At 40.6% G+C, this 25638-nt stretch overlaps 1 protein-coding gene across 2 annotated transcripts in view; it reads right to left on the reverse strand.

The window, feature by feature from the left end:
• The window catches only part of LOC147896958 (ABC transporter C family member 8-like), a 212276-nt gene that overhangs the window by 151543 nt on the left and 35095 nt on the right, over positions 1–25638 (reverse strand). Inside the window, exons 10-13 of one of the 2 annotated variants that reach the window (XM_087381667.1) lie at positions 14865–15170; positions 14669–14732; positions 14340–14579; positions 14062–14199 (exon numbers count right to left, since the gene is read on the reverse strand). In XM_087381667.1, the coding sequence (XP_087237793.1) occupies positions 14062–14199; positions 14340–14579; positions 14669–14732; positions 14865–15170 (748 nt within the window). Of the gene's footprint in view, positions 1–13837; positions 14200–14339; positions 14580–14668; positions 14733–14864; positions 15171–25638 lie in introns of those variants that run through there. The other variant, XM_087381668.1, reaches the window with a different exon arrangement.

Raw genomic sequence — 25638 nt, forward strand, 5'->3', positions numbered from 1 at the left:
CTAACACATTAGTATGCCACATCAACATCCACATCATCACTACCACATTAGTAGTGACTCACCATTGCCACATCATCAATCCATGTGGATAGGCCACATCATCATGCCACCTCAGCAATGCCATGTGACATAGCCTCCTGCTAGGCATAGGCACACTCTGCACATTGCATGTGCACCCACTTGACACCTCATCAGTGCCCCAGAGGTAACCTCTTGCTAGGCACACGCTTTGCATGTGATACTGATTAGCACATCATCATTTTCACCCTTTTTTGAGAAAAAAAATGAATTATTTGCTGCTTTTCATCACTTGACTGTTGGTATAGATCTAGATTAGAGTAGATTAGATCATCCTCAGAGGAGAGAACTCCAAAGCAGCCAATCAAAGCCCTACCCAAAAATTTCGAAATAGTTCCTACGCGGAGTCAATCCCTGCACTCACATGCAGTTTCACATCATCACATGTCTTGAAACCTGATCTTCCATTGGTGAATATAGAACTGCAATATATAATCCAATATGTTTCAAGCCTTGTGGCAAATGATGTCAGAAATAGCCAAGAGGCCTTATAAATCTCAAATAGTGTGCACAATGACAAAAAATGGCCAACAGGCTTTACAACAATGGCATGTGATTACAAAAATCAAACAATGTGCAATCTACCCACCACTAATTAGTTGGCCAATGCCTCTAAAAACTCTGAAGTCTACTGACTTAGAGTCGGCAAAGACGGTGAATATTAATTTTCGTGGCTATCATTTTTCCTGGTCCTTTAAGGTATTTGTCAAGCTCGTGATGTAGGTTTCTTTTGGAGGACATGATAGCTGTGCAAAGTTGTATAGAGCGCCAATACTAGGATGAAGAGAACATCAAGCAAAAGGAGAAGTTACTATGGGCGTACAAGTCGACAGAGGCAAGCAAGAAGTTGGTGGTCCGAGTGTGTAATGAGGTCTCTGATAGTTCATCATACTGCCCTAAAGAGCTGGGAGATTCTTTCTATAGAGAGGTTGATAAAATAGTTGGGAGTTTGGAATTTTGTTGAGCCACAAAATGTCATTGTATTTTTGAAAAAGTAAAAATCTTGCCGGCATTTCTTGGACTTGTGGACTTTCTCAGATTGCCATCATCCATGATGTATAGTGCTCATCTAAGTAGAAAAATTCGAATTCGTGATTCGAAAAATTTGGGAAATTCGGATGAATAATTCGTTTGGGGAAAAAAGCGAGCAAAAAATCGCTGCCACGTCACGTTTTTCACAATTCGCCACATCATCCATCAATATTTGTATGAATAAAAAGTATTCATACGAATAGGTATTGGTACAAATAGCTTATTCATACGAATAAAGCTAATAGTATGAATAATTTCTCCTATATAGGCCAACAGTTGTTTGTACTTTGCTCATCTCATGCTTGGTTCTCGAGCTAAGCAAATAGAGATCAAAGAAGAAAAAGAAAACAAGGAAGGCCTCTTAGATTGCTCAAGCAATCTCTAAGGTCTAAAATAAGATGGAATTTTTGTTTTTGTATGTGTGAATTCTTAGGAGCTTTTCTTAAAACTCTTAAGATCTCTTGTGTGAATTGTTTTCGTGGTTTTGTTTGTTAGAGTTCATAGGATCTCTTCTATGATATTTTTTTGTGTTTTTGCTTGTTAGAGTTCTTAGGATCTCTTTTTTAAGTTCTTAAGATCTCTTGTGTAAATTGTTTTTATGTTTTTGTCATTAGAGTTCTTAGGATCTCTTGTGTAAATTGTTTTTGTGCTTTTGTTTGTTAGAGTCCTTAGGATCTCTTGTTTTTTATTTCTTAAGATCTCTTATGTAAATTGCTTTTGTGTTTTTGTTTGTTAAATTTCTTAGAACCTCTTGTGTAAATTATTTTTATGTTTTTATTTGTTAGCGTTCTTAAAGTCTCTTGTTTGAGATCTTCAACTCTTGTGTAAATTGTAAATTGTATATTTATTTATATTAGTTTAAGTTATTTGTGTGAAATGTGATTGTTTGTGTTCTTTCTTTCGTGAAAAAATATATAAGCAAATTTTTTGGGTTGTAATTGTAATTCTTTTATGTGAATAAATACTAGTTTATTTCTTATGTGAAAAAAGTTTACGTAAATGCATTTTGTGAAATAAATTTATTCCTTGTGTGAGTAAATTAAAATTTATTCTTATGTAAATAGTTTTTTAATGAATAAATTCTATGAAATAAAATTATAAACCATTAATGCCAATAACTTGGCAGTGCATCATTTGTATAAGTCTATAGTAAATGCCTTAGTAAATATATTACTAAATAAATACCATAGTAATTATAATATAAAATATATTAATATAAATTCAAATATTTTGTTAAAGTAAAATAACTTCATTGAATAGATAATAAGAAGTTACACACTTTATCCTTTTGCAACTCCTTGATCCGAGTTGTAGATCACATGTTAGGTCCATGGGGATCCCCATGGCCATAACTTGAGATCCATAGCTCGTATTGAGGAGCTCTAAAAAGGGAAAGTGTGTGGTTTTTTATTATCTACTCAATGGCCCAATATATGATCCAAAAAAATTACATAATGTATTCGTACAAATAAGTTATTCGTACGAATAAATTAGGAAAATTCGTTGGATTCATTTCAAATCGAGAAAATCACAATTTTTCGCGTTTTTTCGAATCAAAAAAAAATTCGAGCGAATCAATGCAACTTAGGTGCTCATAATACTTGATTTTGTGTCGACCTCATTCCATGTTAATACTTAAATGTTTTAAGTAGCCCAGTGGTTGAAATATGACAGTTAAAGATAACTAGTCTAAAGGGGATTATTTTAGTATAGCACTGTGCAATGAATTTTAGGATAGCACGGCGGTAGTGCAAGATAACTGGTCACCAGCATGGTGGTTGGTTGCACACTTGGAGATTAACAACCACCAGCATGGTGATTTGCTTCTATTATTACAAGATGAATGGATTTGTGGATGTGTGGATTCATTATGGGATTTAATAAAACCAGTGCGGTGGTTGTTTGAGATATACAAAAAATAAGCATGGGATTTATCATTTGGGATTTACAAAAACAAGTGTGGTGGTTAGTTTGGGATTTACTAAAAGAATTGTAGTCTCAAAAACATTTTCCATTTTTTAGGATAAGTGGAATATTGTTTCCACTATCTTAGTCATCCTTGTGCACGGCTCCAAGACACCCCACGAAGTGCTCATGCGTGTCTAAATCCAACTTGAAGACACTCTTTCCCTTCTTTCATTATGGCACAGGTTGCATCTAGAACTTAATAGCTCTTACTAGATGAGAGTAAACACTTATTTCATTAATTTTGGACTTATCATTGTATAGATTCATTTTCACAGATGCTCTTGGACTTTTTTTGGGATAAAGTTTAAGAAAAAACCCACTCTTTAAAGCACAAATGAAAACATAAAAACAAGCAATTTTTTAGATTTTTAAAGGAGATGAAATCAAAATTATAAAATTTAACATGACACAAATAAGTTACACCAAAAGATAAGATTCAACAGTTGTAAACTCTCGTAATATTTTATAATGGTGTTAACAAACACCTTCAAAAGTTACAATATTAAGCAAACTCTCACAATATTTATAATGGTGTTAACAAACACCAAAAGTTACAATAAGCCTCTCAGTGGAAGGCATTAATATTTGCCATTTCTATGCTAGATTCAACCCATTCCTCTACTGAGACCATCTCATCATGATCAATGTAGTTAAAACTACATAAGAGAAGTAAGGAACTATAAATTTTGCACATGTATAGCAATTTATTGATTCCATATGGCTTGCACTTCATGTGGTGGAAATCTCCCATAATGTGTGCTACACGAAGTAACCTCACTTAGAAAGTCTGTTAGCTCTCTCCTATATGAAAGTAATCTATCTATTTTGCTAGTAGACCTACTTATTTTTTCCCTCTCCTCCTTTTCTAGGTCTTCTGAAGAGCAAACTCCTCCTTTTTATCTTGGGTTAATGGAGCTCGTTGTCTCTTTCTTTGCTCTCTATTCACCTCATTCTGATCCAATCTTTGTTGGTGCTAATGGCTTCCTCCATAGAATTGATGACTTAAAAAAGATCCATGAAGCTTTAAGCTATGAGAATATGGAATGAGGAACAAAAGAAAGGGAGGGGTAAGGCGAGATGGAAGAAGAGTTCAAGAGTAAGATTGTGAGATGAAAGAAGAGTGCAAGAATGGTAATGGGAGTAGACTTCAAGGCGAGATGCAAGAAGATTTTGAGAGTAAGGCTATGAGATGAGTGCAAGAATGGTAATGGGTAGACTCGAGTTTCAAAGTAAGGCTACATGCAAGATGGAAGGAGTAAGCTTGAGGAGAGGAGGAAGGTAATGAGAGCAAAGTGGAAGAAGTGTTGAAAGTAAAGCTACGGGCGATATGTAGAAGATGAACTAGAGAGGGATTTATAGACTTGCAAACTCATAATGTGAGATGAAAGATTTAGAATAAAGAATTGGGAGAGGTTGAGATGTCACTAAGATGATGGTTTGAGAACGCTAGACTACTAGATTGTGTGAAGTAATAGATGCAAGACTGTAATGAGAGACATGTGTTTGAGTTTTCTGACATACCAGGGCTTACAATGCTCTGACCCAACATGCGGGAACAACAGAACAGTGAGCCCCCTTTAAATGGAACAACATATAGTGAGCCCCCTTTTTGCACTACTAAAACAAGACAAAACACAGTACGCTCAAAAATGTGGTCTAATTAAAGTATATAATGAAGCAAAACAATTTTCAACCACCGTGCTGGTTTAGGATAGTCATAATTTCAACTACCGTGCTGGTTTAGGACAATTACAATTTCAATCACCAAGCTAGTTTAGGACACAATTAGGATAGTCACAATTTCAACCACTGGGCTGGTTTAGCCTAACGGTCTCAACTTCACATATTAGACAATAACAAGTATATTGCTTTTCATTTCTGAATTTCATAATTAGAAAATAACATTTCACAATGAGAATAACAATATATTGCTTTTTCATTTCTGAATTTCACAATTTCAATCATAATTTCAGTCACGGTAACTATTGTTTGCCTTGAACCAGCATTGGGATGGTTTAGGATGATCACATTAAGTCCAAGCCATCCCGGTCTAGAAATAGTGGTATATGACCCGAATAGCAGGAAATTAAATTTAATGAATTTAAGTACTAAGAAACATAATAATTTCAACCACCAGGCTGGTCAACAACTAATGTCTGTTCAACCATGTTGGTTCAGGACAATCAGGAAGCAGCCACCACAGTTGCATGATTTTCCAACCACCAAGATGGTTTAGTAAAATAACAATATATTGTTTTGCTCAACCACGCCACTAGACTGGTCTACAACTAATGTATGTTCAACCACGCTAGTTCAGGACAATCACATAACTGGTGATTAACCTAAACCAGCCATAGTTACATGATGTTCCAACCATTGGGCTGGTTTAGTAAAATAATAATATATTCCTATTTTGTTACGAAATATAGCGCTGTTAATTTTTGCTCAACCACACCACCAGGCTGGACAATAACTAATGTTTGTTCAACCACGCTAGTTCAGGACAATCATATAGCCGACAATTGAGCTAAACTAACCTATAGTTGCATGATATTCCAACCACCAGGCTGGTTTAGGATAGCCACATTTAGTCTAAGCCTAGTTTAAGAAATGAAACAAGTAAACTATCCCAAGGCTCAATCACAAACAACCATCGAGTTGGTTTAGGCACCACTGACCTACATTGTATCAAGCATGTGTACGATATGCTCCTCAACCACCTTGCATCCCATCTGCTTTTTATAGATGTCCTTTCTATTTGGAGACTCTCATATTTTCGTGCCAAAATGTCGTCATTGTAGCAATGACTTTTGCACTTAGGCTGTCTCTCCTTTTCTTGTGTTTTATGAAGCCCACAGACTTCTCAGATCAGGATGATCGTGCATTGATTTTGCTCTAGTAGGCTCAACCACTGGAGCCAAGTTGGTCCTTCTAATTGACAACATCTTTGACATTGTGCGCCCAAGCCATTTCTCCTTTGTTTCAGGGGACACCAACATAGCTAATGTCACCCTCTTTGCAATGGTAGGGTTGTTACTTACGAATGTTAGGGTGCAAGCTAAAGCTTGTGAAGACTCTAGACTGGTATTCAATTGAATGGCCTGATGTTGTTGTCTCGAATGCTCCCACCAATCGTGACACCACAGCTCGTGTTCTTTGCTCCGATGGCAATGATTGAATGCGTGCATCTACAACCACTTCCTACCACTGCTCTACAAGGAGTCTTCTTTCTTCTCGTTGTTTCTCCCTTCACAAATGTTGCAAAAGTGTCTTCCGTTGCCATTTTTATATCGTGCCATTTCTTTCCTCAATCCGCAATTTGCTCCTTGTGCCTTGACCAGGCTTTTCAACTTTCCTGTATCGATGCCTCTGTTTGCTTCTCTTGCAAGCCATGGCGAGCTACATGTTGCCATTGATGCCATGGCCACGATCAGACCCAAAGAAGCTAACTGGTGAGGCAAGCAAAGAATAGAAGACAACTTATCCGAAAGAAGGCAATGCCAAACCAAAGTCTATACAAGGTCACGTCGAGGTGCGTGCGGGTTGTAGGGCGTTTGTAGGGTAGGGGTAGGTTGTAGGTACTTAATCTTCCAAGATTTGATGGGCGGGAGGTGTGAAAATTCAAAATTCATAGGAGAAGCAAAATTTTTAGCCGCCAAATTTTCCCCCTCTAGCGATAGACGTCAGCAGAATTGGATATTATCCCAAACAAGTGCAATGTGGCATAAAATGCTTCAAAACACAAATAGGCCAAAGGGCACGCTATCGGGTTTGATGCTATGTATTATGAAATGCAATGACCTTTGGCATGCTTATGAGCCATATAGCAAGAAAGTGCATGAAAAAAAAAACAATTCAAAATTGTAAATAGTGTTGGGTTTATTAAAAGATATTTGCACATGCACTAATTGCACATTTTCAACTTCTTCCATTTTAGGGTGAATGTAGATACCAATACCAACAACTATCAATGTTTTAAGACCACCATGAAGTAGTCCCACAAGTTTGGATTCCAAATTTTCAATACATTTTGGTTTTTAACAAATTAAAAAAAATTAATGGAGCGTGCCCTCAAATGGGTGTGCATCACTTTAGCACAACATTGGAGGCCCATTAATCCATGCCTATTTTTATCATTTAGGTGTGTCCTTGTTAGATATGCTCAATGCCCCACCGTCTTGGTAACCGCCAGTCGTCCAAGGTGCTCAAGTTGTAAGGCCCCCATATGAGGAGAAGCCATGTGTGAGCCCGAGACACTGGATGGATCCTGACTTGCATGTCAGATGAGGTCTATCAATGAGACTATTGATGGTAGAAAGGTGATCTATGTGAGTCTAGTCTGTGGACTAGGCAGGGTAGGTAAGATGGTAGCACAACGAGGCACATTTTCTTGATTGTGTGGGAGCCCCTTGCTCTAGCTGGGGTCTAGGGGTCAGCTGGCCCCTAGTTGGGGGGTCCCAAGGGGGCCAGCAATCGCCCTTGGTGGGGGTTCAGGGGTAAGAGCCCCCGAGGCGATGGTATGAGGAATAATCCTTGGATATTCTATGGACGACTAGTCAATTCCACTGACTAGGTTGACTGGTCGGCTCCACCGACTAGGTTGACTGGTCGGTTTAACAGACTACATTGATCCGACTACCGCCCTCATAGCTATAAAGAGGCGACCTCCCCAGTCCATTGTATCAGATCATATCAGATCTTCTAGCTAGTAGCTCTTCACCTAGTATCTGTCTAGATCTCCATCTAAGCTCCATTGTGGGAGCGCACGGGTAGATGGAGCCATCATCTGTACTACATCAGTATTGAAGGAAAATTTTGTTTATCTTTAGTTTGTTGTGTACTCTCTATTCTTTGCTATTCTTTGTTCAGTTTCTATTCCACTACGTCGTGTAATTTAACAGTCCTTGGGTTGAGCAAAAGCTCACATAGTGTAATTTTGAATGATTACTTGGTTGTATGTATGTACATAAAAAAATTTTGATGTTTTTGCATAAATTGCTATATCCTATAGTTTTCAGGATGCATGCGCTTCACATGCAACATAGCAGTTGTAATGCTTTAACAATTTCATTCCAAATCCTTATTCCATAATTTTTTGGTTTCATGTTCAAGTTTGGAATGTGTACTACAACTTGAAGACAAAGTTTATCGAATTCCGTTGAGCAATTCATAAGTTATGGGCCATGCAAGATATCTATATACAGAAAATTCCTTGAACCTCACCAAAATGGCTACACCCAAGCAAACAATGACCCTGATCCCATCAAATGAAAGGTCATAATATCCAGAGATGTACTATTTGATGAAGAATCATAATGGAAAACATCAAATGCCCAAGAGATGATTACATTGATTATTCAGTCACCTAGAGAAAAGGTTGATGAAGAAGAGCAATAATTGCTAGACACACCCTGGGAAGAGCCGCAACTCAAATGGTCTACCAGAGAAAGAAGACCACCAACAAGATTGGCATATGCTTAGAAAGGCAAAGCAATTTAGATTGAAACAACCAATTATGCTCTTATGACCACCATCATGGCTACAGAAGAGCCAGTGTACTTCGAAGATGCAATTGACAGGCCAGAATGGCAAACTACTATGAATGAAGAAATGTAATATTTGTATTTAAAAAAATACTTGGGAATTATATGACCTTCCACCAGGAAAGAAGGCCATAGCAAACAAATGGGTTTAGAAAGTGAAGTATAATCTAGATGGAAGCATTAAAAGATACAAAGCCGGACTAGTTGCAAGATTCTCACAGCAATATGGTCAAGATTATGATGAGACTTATGCTCTAGTAGCAAAGATGGACTCCATAAGAATTTTTATATCAGTAGCGACACTTAGCAAATGGAATGTGTATCAGCTAGGTCAAGAATGCTTTTCTCAGTGGTTACCTAGACGAGAAAGTCTACATGTAGCAACCAGCAAGGTATGTTGAACTAGGGAAAGAGCATCAGGTTTTCCATCTCTACGACTTAAAGCAAGAACGCATAAGTTGATACACAGAATTTTGCTAATCTGGGATACATGAAGTCCAATGCAGATCATACTCTCTACTACAAAGTTCAAGGGGAAGACATTACTATTACACTTTTGTATGTAGATGATATGATTGTGAAAGCAAGCAATGATAGCTTCATCAACAAGCTGAAACAAGACTTATTTGCAAAGTTTGACATGAAAGATCTTGACTAATGTACTATAATTGTCTTGGAATTGAGTTCTAGAGAGACTCAAACAACACCTTCATGAGCCAACAGAAATACGTTGATAGTCTCCTGAAGAAGTTTCATATGGCAGATTGCAAGATTGCAGCCACTCCCATGGAACAGAGTTTGAAACTTACAAAAGATCCAAAAAATCCTCCTGTCAATGACGTGTACTATCGGCAACTCATCAGATCTCTTATATATCTGACTGTCACAAGGCTAGATATTTTTATGTAGTAAGTTCACTTGCATAGTTTATGGCAAATCCAAAATAGTTGAGTCATTGGAATGTAGCCAAAAGAGTATTGAGCTACATGAGTGATACAAGACAGTTTGGAATTGAATATAGAGAAAATCATCCAACGTTGCATGGATATTGTGATAATGACTATGCAAGATATCATGAGACCAGGAGATCCACACAAGGATACACATTTTTCCTTGGTCTAGCTGCTATTTCATGGTATTTAAACAAACATCCAACTGTTTCTTTGTCTTCAACTGAAGCAGAATATAGAGCACAGTAGGTGCATATGAGGCTATATGGCTAAGGAGACTATTGTCAGTTACAAACTACTTTGATGAGACAAAGCCAACAACAATATACTGTGATAATAAGCCGGCTCAACCATTAGCCAAGAATCTAGTATATCACTCTTGGACAAAGCAAATTGATGTCAGAGAGCACTTCATCAGAGAAAGAGTGCTACTTGGTAACATCACATTGCAACATTGTGATAGCAAAGATAATGTTGAATATATCTTTATCAAACTGCTTGGAAAAGAGCTTTTAAAGAAGCACCCCTTTAATGCATAGAATGAATCTCCATTTTGCATGACATTGTCTATTGAAGACATGATAAGTTGGAGTTGAGGACGAGTACAGATACATAGTAATAAGGGTAATGGTTGGAAAAGTATTTGGGCATGCAAGATGTATAATTTTAGAGTTGAAAATGGTTTAGATGCATAAGAATACTTTGGGGGTAGTTTGAAATGGGTTATGGCTCGTTTGGGTACTTTTTAAGAATTTTGACTTTTTTTGAAGGAGTGGTATGCACGACACTTTTTGGGGGGGGGTCCCTCCTCAAAGAGATGGGGTTTACTTTTTTGGTAGAGAGTGGGATCTCCCAAGCCATACAGGGGTGAGGATGATGCAAACCCATCTAGGCATGATTAGTCCTTATCCATTCGTTATGAGGCCCTTTTGAGTTCAAATCTCCCATAATAATTGAAATACAAGTAGCTTGCATGTGAGTAGTAGGCCTCCCATGGGCTATCAATAGGGCTATCAATAGGTGGCCTATGTAGATAATAGGTTGTTCATGTGTGGGCTCAGATGGAGGTGGATTACAACAATCAGCAATCTATGAGCAAATCCTAGGTGGCTTTGGGTAATAGGATAAGGAGGCACCATGTGAAGCAACAAATAGCACATGAGTAAGCATCACTAGCATGGCCAAAGATGACCCTAGGCAATGATTCTCTTGCAATAGCTTTGTGATTCCATGCCCATGAAAGTAGCCAAGGGTGACACGAGAAGTAGCTATGGGTGGCATAGCTCATGAGGATATCAAAGCCATATCACATGGGAGTGGGATAAATGTTCAAGCACCCAACAATAAGACATCCAAGCTAAGGATCAATTGAGATAGAGATGGGAAAAAAGAAGCGAACAAATGGAGAAAAGGGAGCAATTTCCATATCCGATGGGGAATTTTGAAGCAATGCACCCAATGACAGGAGTTCACCATCAACAAAAAGGATAGAGACTCAAAGGTAAAAGATGAGAGAAGTGGGAAAGAAAGGGGGATTGTGAAAGGCGTATTACAGAGAGGGTAGAGAGGAGACACAGCTGTGGGAGAGAGGGAGTGTGAAGGAGGAGAGAACTAGCTTGAGCTATGAGTTTATCCACCTTGTAATTAGGAGAGATATAACCTTGAGGGGTGCACAAATAAGAAACCCTATGTATCACGTGCATCCACGGGGTATTAAAAAAATCCCTCAGCATAACATTTCCCCCTTGAGTAAAACCGTTGCTCTTTACCTATGAATTAACCGTTTTCTTTTAAAGTTGGAATTAAAAACCCCTCTTGTTAGTGTAATCCTCTTAAACGTTTTCCTTGAAGTTGAATTAAAAAACCCCTCCTTTTGAACATGCGAGGTAGACTAACACTTTATGAAGTGAACTTCCCAGGCTAGGCTTGTGCTTTTGTTCTACTTTGCCATTTCCCCCCCTCATTCTCTTTAACAACTTGTGTTGTGCCAATGTCATGCCTACATTCTATCTACCTTATGATTGTCTAATGCCCACTTCACGTCTACCTTGCTTCAAGAATCTACTGTAGGTCATTGCAAATATATAAATTCACACCGTTTTTTATATTTTTTAAATGCACAAGTATTTAAATATTATTTTGTCACTTTTGGGATTAGCATCAAAATAATATCAATAAAAATCATCAATATAGATATACCAAAATTACCATTGAAAAAAACATAAAAACATATGTTGCTATTTACAAATTTCATTTTTTTGGATGTTCATCTCAATGTTTCCTTCATCGGTTCAATACAATTATCAACATTTTTATGGAAAAAAATGCACATGCCTTTAAATGGTTATTTCCATGCTATTTCAAAGTTTTTATGGACACTTTGATAAGTTATTTCAATATTTTAATGATCTAAAATGAACAACATTTACATTGACATTGTTCTTTTTTGGCAAATTTTTATGGGGCTGATTAGGACATAACGGATCACCAATGAAGGTGGCATAGTCATTTCTTCACAATAGTTTGCTCTATGGACGAAACATTAAAGATTCTTGCTAATAAAAAAGGCATGGGAAATTGAGGAGAAATGGAGGCTAGAATTCAAGGGCAAGAACATTATCTACAATCTGGATTGGTAGTGGATAGTGTTGAATTCATTTGGTCATCAATCTATATATTCTTGGTCTACTTGGCCAGCAGTAGTGGTGAGCTACAATATCGCTCTCTATAAATTCCTCCAATCATGAGATTTGGGGATTAGTTGACTTTGGATGGCGACGTCCCTGTACCTCCAACATCCTTGAATATATGCACATATATTCAAGGATGTAGCTAAAAGCCTATGGAAGCATATGATTGGTGAGGTAGAGATATGAAACCCTGTGAAGACTTGAGTCAAATAAGAATGAAGAGGAGCTTGTGGCCAAGAGTAACCCATAGCAAGATGATGTTACCAAAGGTGCCATGGATTCTTATAGAAATAGAGAAAAAAATATGTGAAAGATGTTATCACCGATTTTGAAGGGCATATGCATTTCATGAGTGAAACTCAAGTCACATGATTGATATAAGCTATTGCAAAGTTTCAATATTTTCTTTCATATTTGCTCATAACTGTTGATATTATCTATAGTATCATGTATAACGCGATGTACTTCAAATTACTTTGTAGGGCTATTGAATAGAAGATGTAAAAAATGCCATCAATAAATTGAGGGCCTTTATGTGGTATAATGTCGTAGTTATGTTAGCGTATAATATTATCCATGCAGAGCACTCTCTGTATAATGCATTAGTTAATATAATTTTTTGATATGCAAGTGGATATCCTCAAAAGAGATTTAAAAATCTTCCATTGAGTCAATGAGGATCCAAGCTATCAAAGTGGTATGTCTATGCAAGGAGTATGATAGTCAATGGATGTATTTTCAGGAAATGTTCATGTGAAGGTATTGAAAGGTTATGTGAGGAAAAAGGCCACACTGGAAGGATGGCTAGTACAAGGGTCAACTAAGATTTTAGTGCAATAGTGCAACTGAATCCATCCATGTTTCAACGCTAGGACAATAGAGATGATTGAAGAGTGGAGGGACACATTGCATCAAGGAGGGGGATGCAAAGAAAGATGGATGTGTCCTTAAATTTAAAAGTAAAGACATTCTTGTACAATTGTGGAGAAATGGATTAGATGGTATGAAGAGGAAAAAAGACAACGGAAGGATGATAAGAGGGCTTTTAAGCAAAGCTACAAGGGACATCCTTATCTCCTAGAGTTATCTACAATGGTTGGAAGGTGTTCTCCTAAAGGCCGAGAAGAGAGAGCCTAAAGGAGGAGGTAACAGAGAGGGAAAGAGAATTTGCATGGGATTGGCTATTCTTTGGTCTATAAGCATAATATACTGCCTTTATCTTTTCACATTACTTATCTTGTGTGTCTTTACTTTTTACATTACTTATAAGTATCCAGTATTAACAAAGTGCTAATCTACTTCACCATTCATATATGTCATTTTACTGTAGTGTGGTCGCATGGTAATCACGTTTAAGTAGAGAGGGTTGATCAATGGAAATATTCAACCGTGGACTTGAATGGCAAACTTTGCACAAAATTACTGAGCTAGTGCAAAGGAATCTGGATACAAATCTCATTACAAGTGAGATAGACTCCTGATAGATTAGATTTGAACCTTACAAGATATTATAAATGCAATTGCAAAGTGCTTCAAGTTGGCAAATGCCTGGGTAGAATTCAGGAAATTTATTAGCCTGAGCATGAGAAGTGCAAGGTTATGAGCAGAGGGCCTTCTGCGGACGTGTGCACATACTAATCGTGTGTGGCCTACAGTGACCTATCCCCAAGCCGGTTTCAATTTCTCCGGGCGAAAATCCGCCGATTTAGGGGATAAACGCCCAAACCGCATGAGCTGCCGCTGCTCCCCACAAGATACTCCCCCAAACATAGTAACTTTATGTGGAGGTTCCGAGTGTACCTTCCATGCTCTGCTGCAGTTTCTGATGCATGGAGCTATGGCTCGCCTGTGCCCAGTACTCACCCACCAGCTTTGCAAACATTGACGTCCCCTGCTGCTCCATCAGCTCCTGCGGCGGTCCAAACTCTGCCACATATCCTGCCACAGCAATCCATGATGATCATGATCATGAAACAAAACAGGATTTCGCGAGGTGATTGCAACTGATTATGGTGATGAAACAAAAGACGGGTTGCCGATGGAGGAATCATCTATAGAAATCATCTATAGAGTATTACCATCACGTAGAGCTAAGACCATGTCGCTGTTTATCACCGTAGGCACCCTGTGGGCGACCGTGATAACGGTGCATTCGGAGAACTCCGTCCTTATCACGGTCTGGAGGAGTGCATCCGTGGCTGCGTCGATCGACGCCGTTGCCTCGTCGAGCACCAGAATCTTGGTTCGTTTCAGCAGAACGCGGCCAAGGCAAAACAGTTGCCGTTGTCCTCCACTCCAGTTTTCGCCCTCATCACTGACTGCATCCATCAAAGATTATGAACGTTTTACCACTTGTTCGTGCGAGGAAGGAAACCATATACAGGATTGTCATGCAAACAGTCTTCACCGATAGAGTCGAGCTGCCTTGGCAACTGCCTTATGAGGTGCCCGAGCTGGCATTTATCGAGAGTCTGATTCAATCAAGCCTTTTAAATATCAATTGCACTGCAAAATAGAAAGCTTCTGCTAGCAGATTTTCATTAGCGCATATGGTACCCCAAACAGAGAAGTGAAAAACTTCGAGGATTTTCGTTAAAGGTTACCTCCCAGATTTCGAAATCACCATACTGAGCTAGAGGGTCCAGATTGGAACGAACTGTGCCTCGAAACAAAATCGGGTCCTGAGGTATGATACCCAAGCGCAGTCGAAGCTCGTGCAGGCCAATCGAGCAGATATCAACGTTGTCAATCATAATTCTTCCTCCAGCTGGTTCCACAAGACGAAAGAGAGCGCTTATGAGAGTTGTTTTCCCGCTCCCAGTACGACCAACCACCCCAACCTTGTGACCACCCTCGAACGTGCATGTCACGCCTTTAAGCACGATCGGAGAATTCACGCTATAGCGGATCTGCGAGGCAATCGAAAAGAGCTTTAAGGTAGTCTTTAATACACATCAAATCACCAGAGTATCTGTGATGCGTGGAGACGCTTGAAAGCAGAAACAGGCAACATAACTAAGGCTATTGGCGAAATTCATGTCAAGAGATTAACAGACGAAGATTGGAAACCGGGATAGCTTGCCGGATTTATGGGCACATGCTTGCCTGAAGTATTCTGGACCTTGCCGGACCTTGCCGGATTTACGGGCATATGTTCAAGGAGTGTTCTCTGAGGTTGAGGACAGCATTTCATTGGTTGCCGGATCCTTGCTAGGGAGTGTTCTGTGAGGTTGAGGACAGCATTTCATTGGTTGCCGAATCCTTGCTGACCCTTACCTTCCTGTGTAGTCTGATTGCAAGGGTCAGGCAAGGTTTGGCCTTCGGGTGGCCTTCCGTTTGCCACCTCAGCTGAAGGGCTCACAATCGGAGGAATTTCTCCTCATGTGCCGAAGGTGAGATAGCTTGGGCACATGGTATGCCTTCAGTTTCATTTCTGATTTAAGGTGCCTGCCGGATTTACGAGCACATGCTTGCCTGAAATATTCAAGACCTTGCCGGACCTTGCCGGATTTACGGGCACATGCTCAGGGAGTCTTCTGTGAGGTGGAGGGCAGCATTTCATTGGTTGCCGGATCTTAGCTGAGACCCTTGCCTGTGTAGTCCGATTGCAAGGGTCGAGCAAGGTTTGGCCTTCCGGTGGCCTTCCATTTGCCATCTCAGCTAGAGCTTGCCTGAAGGGCTCACAATCGGAGGAATTTCTCCTCATGTGCCCAGGGTGAGAGTCATGGGCATTTCCAGCCCATGGCAGGGCTACCTACTTCATCTCTGCACCCCACAGCAGCAGGACAGCTCCAGCAGTACAGACGTCAGCAGATGAGCAGGCAAAAAAAACATGAGTTGACTTCGCTTGTCAAAAAGTCAATGCGAGAATGTAGGGAATCGGGATGTTTTTGGTATCTCTGAAAATTTAGTGGAAGTAATGTAGGATCTGAATGATGGTTGAGTTCAGTGTGGAAACTCTATATTCTCTTGAAGATCTTTGTTTTTCATTACATGTAGACAGTAGAAGCAATTGCAGTTTGCTCAGTTGTGTGTGCTTCCTTTGCTTCCAATTGTGTTTTCACTTCATGGTATTCGGGCTTCGACTCTTGTGTTTTCTGCTGTTTCGCTATTTTTGTCTTTCATTACTTGACCAATACAAATCCTAGTACAAGCTTCTCAATATCTATAGCTACTATTGCGGCAACTCTAGCTGCTACTGCAATGAATACTACCACCATCGTGGACCACAAAAAGGTGAAACCCTTTTGATGGCATTGACTACCAGATGTTGAAGTGGCACATGGAGATGTATACACCCGCACGAATAGTCTCTGAAAGATTGTTGACAGGAAGGTGAAGCTCCCAGCTCGTGTGCAAGAGGAGCAAAGCAATGATGAACGGCAGTGGATGTTGTTTCTCAATGTACCTTGACCAAGGAAGAGCAATCCTTGTTGGACAAGGATAGTGAGGCTATGTCAGCACGTGTCGCGCTTTAGAAGACAGGCCAGCCAGGCAAATAGGCTCTTGCAAGACCTCGCAAGAGATATGAACCAAACTAATCACAATCTATGAGCAATTGGGAGAATTCAGTCAAAAGTGCAATTGGTGAATGCTAAGATGAACCCTGGGGAGACAGCTTTGAAGCATGTTGAAAGGATTTGTGATGAGCTAGGAGCGGTCAGTGCACGTATGGAACTTTGGTTGTATATCTTCATATTTGGCAATGGACTGCAAGTTTTCCCGGACCAGTTTGCCTTCTCCTTCATTTGTTCTAACCAAGGGGGGTCTGTTTTGGTTCGGTTTTATTCCATCTTTTGTTTTAGGGAAGCAATTTTGTTTTGTGAAACTCTGTGATGACGGAATTTTTTGTTTTCAAAGTTCATGGTCTTCGCCCCCAGCATTCGGTTTGATATCAAACCTCAGCATGGGTGGCTCGTGGGTTACACGTGGCTGACATGCATGGAGGGCTGATGGATTTATTGGTGGACTTCAAGCGGTGGATACTCTTTGTCACAGTGAGCGCGGCACTATCTTGGATCACTAGAAACCCAGCCACGGAGAGAGCTCTCGCAAGAATTGTTACAAGCGAGGCAAAGGTCTTGGATTGGAAGTGCTCTGAGGCATTCTCGAAGACGTCAACTTATGTGCAACGCCAGTTCAAGTGTTGGTTTCGGAATGAAGCGAGGTGCAGAAGCAGAGCTTGCGCTACAGGCAAGGGAAAGCACAATGGACAAAGAGAAGCCTTTGAAAAGTGATTTGTCTCGCCAAAGCCTTTTGGATGCTTGTTTGGAAACAATCTACTTCTCTTGTGGAATGCCCATGCAGATTTCTCTTGAGCTTGTTGAGCTTGGCATTGGTCCACCTCTCATGTTCCTCCATGAGCTCGATTAGTTCATAAAAGAACGCTTGGATCTTCCTTGTGTACCTATTGTGTTCACGACACTCATGTATTAAAAGCGGGTACGCAATATGCAACAATGTGTTGCATGATCTGAGCAACAATGTGTTGCATGATCTGAGCCACTTCCAAACATGTCTCCCTTAACTATTGCCAATTTGCATAGATAGTAATCGGAGGCTCTACATCTTCAAAATGAAATAAAGGATGTTGTTCGGGTGCTAGGGTGTTGTGAAAACACAGACTGCAAGCAGGGATTGATTTCTAACTTGTGAAGACACAGCGGCACTGATTGATTTGTGGTCTTGCATGGTAAACGCCAAGGATTTTGCCTTCCCCTTGCCTCCTATCATATTTTGCTCCCTTGATGGTTCAAGCTACAGTCCACTCCCTGAATGGTTGAGCTTGTTAGTCAGGAGTTGGTATGTCCTGCTAGAGTTCAATGTGTGTTTCAGCTCATGCTTCACACTTACTCCCTTTTGCAAGGTTTGGGGAAAGGTTTAATTGTGTTTACACATTGGGTTTTGAGAGCTCGTGGATTGAGAGTTTCTCTCTACCTTTGTGTTTTCTGTGGAGGTTTTGGGATGGAGATTCACTCTCACACCTCTGTTGTAACTTCTACTTTGGTACATGTTTTTAACTGAATATATTATGATTTTTTGTAAAAACATGGGGGGGAATAGGCATCATCTTGTAAGAATCACAATTTAAAGGAGAAACATGGTCATCAGATCCTGCTCTACATAAAAGTTCTGTAGGATTCTGACAATGGCTAAGCATGAGGATTTATGAGGCTCAAAAGAGTAAGAAAATGGTCAGAGATAGAGATTTGGAACAAAACAAAGGATTTTTCCTTCGTGCAGGACCCAAACTTCTACATGAAAAATGTCCATTTGTGCATGTATGGGCCCTGTATGTCTCCCAATTGACCAATAAATAGGAGAGACTGGTCTTGGGCATGAAAATCATAATAAAGCTAGTAATGCCTATCTCTAAGGTCAAATATAAGTGAATTCCAAGAGGCTCTCCCAAGAGGGTGAATGAATCCTTCCTTTCCCCCTTTCTTATCTGTGGTCTACTCCACCACGTTGAAATCTTCACCAAGGTTCCATGAATCTGCATGAGGAGCCCATGTGAGTAACCAACTTCAAAAAAAGTGAGGAGCCCATGTGAGTAACTAATTTCCAAAAAAAGTTGTGCTCTCCCTTGTTATTAGGTGCACAAGCATTGAGAAATCCAATCTTCCAACAAAAGCATAATCCAAGGGACTTCAAAATCAAAAGCATGTTTGTAAGGACACATATAATTAGATGATCTAGATTGTGATAATTTACCTACCACCTCTGAAGTATTAGAGGGATTGGTGCCTTCGGTCCTTGATCTTTCTCACAAGCCATGTTACGTGCATTCTCATGTTTATCTAAGTTAGTCTGAGCAACCAACTATCATCAAGACAATATGTTGAAGCCACATTTTCAAGTACATTGCCTCTTCCTTCAAGTGGGAAACACCGAGAGTTTGGAATGATGGTGCTGTGTGCAAACACATTGAAGGCTTTGTATCACGGTTCTCATCTTGTCTGCCTATTGAAAAGGTGGGCATAATATTCTGATGTTTAAACTTGAAGAAAAGCAAATCAAAGGAAAAAGTTGCGACTTTTCTCATTACCATTTTCGTGTACCTGACTATTGGTCTAATTAATGTTGTTCGGTCACTATCCTCCATGTTTCAATGTTTTTTTATTCTGTAGTTGTAAGGTGAGTGACAGTATAGTATTCAACAAGGCAAGATATCTAAAGGGTTTGCTTAATAATGCATGAAAGCACACACAATGACGGAAGTACAGGTGTTGGCTAGCATTTCTTCTGGAACTGAGTGCTAAGGGTCTAGCCTTGAGCACTGTGCTCGCGCGAGGCTTCAGGAGTGTCAAAGCCCACCTAAAAGAAACCTTGTCCCAATAAGCGAATATCAGCAAGGCATGGGGTGAGGTTTGAAGGTAAGGCCGCATGCATCAAGTCCCTAGCCTATGATTTGGAGGGTTGGGACTCATGAATGCATGCGAAGACGGTCATGGAGCTCCCAAGTCCACATTTTTTTGCAACTACAACTCGTCTTTTCAAAAAATACATGTTCGGTTGGAGAGATGGAGATGGACTCTGGAGGGACTGAGCTTCCCTCCACAAACCTAGCCAGACTCCGATTTCAGCAAACTTGATGTTAACTGATGTGATTGGTCACTTGCATGAAGATCTTCGTGACGCCATCTATAGTCCCATCATCTTTGTACCCGAATCATTAGCTGATGAAAGCAAGTTTTGCTTTCCAAGCTTCACGTAGAGCAGAGAGCTCTTTTCTCATCTCAACTTCCCACCTCTCCTTGGACAAAAAGCTTTCGACGATGGAGAAGAGCAACTATTTGAGTGCCATAGATTTGGAGGAGAGTGGTTGCCAACGAGAAGCGCAGACAGTCCGGAAGGAGGAAACGCAGCAGTCAAGACTCCACGCCCTCATACTCGGGCGTGGTACAGGAGTTCAGAGGGGGCCTCTTTAAGCTAGCCTAGCATTGCCAGTGGAAGCCAAAGGTTTGGAAGAGACTTCCAATTCTCCACCTTTGGAGCAGGATCCTCCGAAGAGCGACCAGGAAACGACAAGCCAGAGCATTCAAGAAGAGACATAGGCAAGAGAGTAGCTGAGAAGATTACTAAAGCCCAAACAAAGTCTGAAATCTCGCAGGGAAGAGAGTGGAGCAGCAGGCCCGTGGCTCCTCTGCCAACAATACCAAAAGAAGCCCCACTGGAACAGGAAACAAATCGTCAGGAAATGGGGAGCAATCCTCTGGAGCCTCCGAAGGATGCAGAGGAGACGACACCAGAAACGGTACCAATCCAAGAGGTTCCCCAGACTTTTAGGGTCGCCCTTGACCACAAGCACATACACACAAATTTCAACAAGAGGGTGAAGATGATTCGGATGAAGAAAGTGCATTTGCAAAAGTTAAGGTAGCTGCTTTTCTCGACGAGGACAGACTAGATAAATCCATTCATTGGTTATCCACGCATGCACTCATAGGTTTTCTTCTAGGTCCTAGACCACCTGCAACCTTCCTAGAAAATTGGCTTAGGTGAGATTTGTGAGGAAAGGTTGCTACATCTTCCTTTTTGAGAAGGAAGAAATGGCTTTCAATGCTTTACATCATAGTTTATGGACCATTAGAAACCAACCTTTGTATCTTGAGTATTGGTCTCAGGATTTCAACCCAGATAAGCCCAGGGCCACTTTCATCCCAGTATGGGTAGAGCTCCCAGACCTTCCCTTTTCTTTAGTAAATCAAGCTAAAGCCCAAGGGTCATCCCCAGGTTTGTGTTAAACTAGATATAGTAGAAGATCTGCCTGATACTTGGTCATTGTGACTAGAAATGGGGGTATTTCCAGGGAACAGCCTCTTGTTTGTAAAAATTTACCAAACTCCTGCTTCCTATGTGGTCTCTCCTCCCACAGTGTGAAAAATTATCCACTGAAGAGAAACACGAACAAACCAACTCAAGAAAAAGTACAGCGGACTGCTAAACCCAAATGGGTGCCAAAGGAGACCAAGGGCCTTAACAAACATGAACCTACTGCCAATGCATCAAAGACAGCTAAAGGAAAGGAAATCTAAAGCTTGCAGGTAGCCAATAGTGGCCCTTTGGTCACAGGTAATTCAGTCCCTCTTACAGTGAACAATGCCTATGAGACACTGGTGGATTAGAAAACATAGAGATGGATTAAGGACAATGCTATGGATGAGGATGAATTTAAACCAGGCTGGTCTAAAGAATTTGAGAATGAGATAAATCAATGCTAGTACGAGTGATTCAAAGGCTGGGGAATCAAAGGAGGAAATCCCAGGTGAAGCTCTAAAACTACAGAAGTACTTTACAGTCCAAGGCAAACCTCAGGCCATCGTGCATAATAAAAGAAGAATCTCTCAAGTTAAAGGTCCAGACCCTCCCTTAAAAGCCCTCCCCCAAGGTCCAGAGACCCCGTCCCTTAAAAAGCCCTCCCCCAAGGCTAAAAAGGGGTAAAGCAAGAATGGTAAGTAAATCAACCTCTTTCCTCACACTTAATGTGTGTGGACTTACTGACTTAACAAGAAGTTAGGAACTAAGCCGGTGGCTAAAAGAGAATCTTCTCTCCCCCACCTTCTTAGCTCTACGTTAGAAAACATATTGAAAATTATTGATAAAAGAAGAATGTGGTTTTACTCTAATCATGAAGAAGGCAGGGGAGGTATAGCTCTAGGTGTCCTTGCTTACCAACAAGCAAGTATATCCAACTTCAAACAAGATGACTATCACAGATGGATTTTGGTGGATTACAGCAATAACAAGATTGCTTTGATAGTTGCTTCCGTTTCCTACAGGGGTTCAGTCTAGGAAGCTTACTTGGCAATCCCTCCAAGACCTTGACTGTAACTGTATGGTATTAGGGGATTTCAACATGGTGGAAAATGGTAAAGACATATGGCTTTAGAAAGGCTCAATATTAAGGGGCTCAGAACTGTCCTGCTGGGAGGAACTTAGAGAGAGTCTTCAATTAATAGACATTGGTGAAACTGGTGCTTTCACGTGAACTAATAGACAATGGGGTGAGTTCAGAAGGGAAGCTAGACTAGATAGGGTCTACATATCTCAAGCTTTTCTTGATCTTATTATATTAGCAAAGAAGGGTTTTTTCCTCTTTGAACTTGTGAGACCACAAGCCTGTGAGATTTGACTTTGGACTGGGACACAAAAGAAACTCTTGGTTCACAGCTGATCCGTCTCTTCTCAGGATACCTTCTGTGTAGTAGGCAATCATTAATATTTGGAACTCTCTCTTTTTGTCAGCTGAGTCCTGTTCACAGGATTGGATTGATGCTGTCACCAACACTCAGAAAGTGCTCAAATTAGCAAGGAAACACAGAGCAGCCATTAGAGCTCGAACAATGGACAAGTTAAATGCAGAGTTAGAGGAACTAGAGACGAGGACCAAAACCTTAGACACCCAAGCCCAGTTGCAGTTTATTGCCAAGAGAAAGGAAATTCGCAATCAAGAGCAGATCAGACTACAGAGTGTTAAAGTGTGCTTTAGAGATTGGTGCGCTAGGAAATGTGATAGACCTTCAAGGGAATTCTTCAGATTAATATGGAAAAAAATAATGCAAGAGGAGATCCCTCTACTTAGGAGGGACCATAATTCTTTTGTTTCCTCAGAAGAAGAAAATATGAAATTCATATATGAGCATTTTGCTGCAATGCTGACCGCCACTAATAGTGCAAATGCATATGTTTTAGAGGCACGACAGCTATGTAGGATGATGAGAGATAAAATGGTATCCAGATTTGAGCAAGCCCAACTAGATATGGACCTCTCTCTTCAAGAACTAAAAGAGGCTGCCTTTGCAATGGCTGAAGGCAAGACACCGGGTGAAGATGGACTTCTTGTTGAATTCTATAAATTCTTCTGGGACACTGTTGGGCCATGTCTTCTCAAGCTCTGGCAAGAATGCATTGAACTGGGCAGCCTTCCAATCTACTTGAATGGAGGTGTAATAAAGCTTATCCCAAAGGAAGGACAAAAAACAGAACTACTCACCATGTTGAATAGCAATTATAAGATTTTTGCTAAGGCTTTGGCCCTTAGACTTAAGCATAAGATGGACAAATGGATTCTCCCAGAACAGAAGGGTTTTATTAAAGGTAGACACATACTGGAGGAAATTATAAACCTATGGGAAGGATGTACACATGTTGAAGAAACAGGTCAGGATGTTTGCTTCATCAAAATTGATTTTGTAAGGCTTATGATAGATTCAACTGGGATTTCTTGATTCAGACTATTCAAGATTTGGGTATTGACCTAAAGTTCACCTCTTTTGTAAAGCTACTGCTTACCAATGCATCAACAAAGCTTTGCTTAGAGGGGAAAATGTCTCAACCTTTTCCTTTAAAACGCTCTATCAGGCAAGGATGCCCATTGGCACCTTTATTGTATGCCATTGCTGTTAATTCTTTGGGTTGGGTGATTAGGGATCAAGTTGACCAAGGGACGTTAAGAGGAATTGAATTACCTTCTGGAAAGCAGTTGGTTACTCAGCAGTTTGCAGATGACACTAATCTCACAATCAGAAATGACCCACAGTTTGTAGATAATGCCTTAAATTGCGTTGACATCTTTTTCACTGCTTCCTTGTCAAAGTTCAATCATGTGAAGTAGGCTATGCTATTCTCTCAGGCACCAAGAGCAACTTAAGGCAAAACGTTGTAAACAGATTCTTCAAGGACAAATTTTCAGACTACTGGGTATCCCCATGGGTTTCAAAGTCACTACGAAAGCCAAGCGGGAGTGGTTCCTAAAAAGATTTAAGGAGAAGCTTGACAAATGGAGAGGTCTTCAGGCTAACCTAGCTGGGAGAAGGGTAGTTCTAAACCACAATATTTATCCTATATCTATTTTTTACCTCTTGTTGGTGCCCCTTTCTCTTAGGATTGGAGAAATTTATCAGACTGATCTTTCCTATGGGAGGGCAATGACACTAAGAGAAGAATCTCTAAATTCAGATGGTCATTCTGCACAAGACCCAAGGGTGAAGGGGGGCTAGGGGTGATTAAAATCCACTTGGATTCTTAAAGAAATCATCAATCCAGATAGAGACTGGGCTAATTTGTTACTCAGAAATCTTAAGTTTGTCAGGCCAGTAAAGCCCCCATGTGAAAGCATGAGAGGACTCTTTTTTCAATTGTTTGGCATATGGATGGATAAAAAATACTCATGAAACACATATACTTTATATGGCAATGTATAGGAGTACTTTAGAAACACCAGGTCTACAAGAGACTAGACATGGGCCCCCTAGGAACCTGCCCCATTCTAGATGGTATCATTGTTGCAGCATCTCGATGTCAAGCTGCCTCATATCACCCAAGAGTAAATCCTACAAAGAGGAGTTGAGGGCACCAACAATGCTAGAAAATAGAGATGGAGGTTGCTGGCTACAGCCCACGCTCCCCGTAGCCGAAGATAATAAAAGTGTATGTGCCTAGGAACCACACAATGCCAATTCAAATCCAACTTCTTTCCTTAATGTGTACGAGTCCACAGAGAGAGAGAGAGAGAGAGAGAGAGAGAGAGAGAGAGAGTTTATTAGCGTCCTCGGGGGGCCAAAAATGACCCATGGGAGAGAGAGAGAGAGAGAGAGAGAGAGAGAGAGAGAGAGAGAGTTTATTAAAAGTCTTCAGAAGACCAAAGGGTCCATGAGACTAAAAAAGACCTAAACTGAGGGGTGGAGCCTCTAAACAGGCATCGACACCCAAGACAAACATAAGAGAAAAACCTTGATCATAGCAGTACCAATATAAAAAGAGAGAAAGATCTCTGAATTTATGGAGAGGATGAGGGCTAGAGGACTTTTGATGACCATCTAGGGAGGGATGATGGAGAAGTCGAGCCTAGGAGGGGGTCAGCGATGTGTGAGACTGTAGTGGTTGCATAGAACCTATGATGGGACGTTGACGGCTGTCAGTACGTGTGGTCCGCTATGGTCTCCTAGCAATGGTGTTGCGACGAATTAGTGCCACTGTCACACCAATCGGCCGTGTCTACGATTTGGTGAGCATGGAAGGAAGGTCCCCTACACTGATCTACGTCTCAACCCGCTGGCGAGTGTCAATATCAGTTAGATATTGTTGTACCAGTTGTACCAGATGGCTTATTGTACCGGACCAAAGGAGTATGCCTAGCCCTTGTGGTCTGGGAGAATCAGTACTGGGTTTCCAATGATCGTGTTGAGACAGTCGTGCCACGAGGGGGCTTCTTCAACAGTACCTGTGGCGTTCTTCAGCGAGACGGAGCATCACATGACGGAATCCGCCAATTGTTTCAGCGGCACGCCCAACTCCCTGGAGATCATGTTCCATACAAGAGCTGAGAGGGGGTGTTGGAAGTCAACATCTCCTGATGTCACATTATAGAGATGA

Source organism: Dipteris shenzhenensis, chromosome 11 (genome assembly GCF_047967505.1).
Source record: "Dipteris shenzhenensis isolate YYH24624 ecotype China chromosome 11, Dip_SZ_1.0, whole genome shotgun sequence".
NCBI classification, from domain to species: domain Eukaryota; kingdom Viridiplantae; phylum Streptophyta; class Polypodiopsida; order Gleicheniales; family Dipteridaceae; genus Dipteris; species Dipteris shenzhenensis.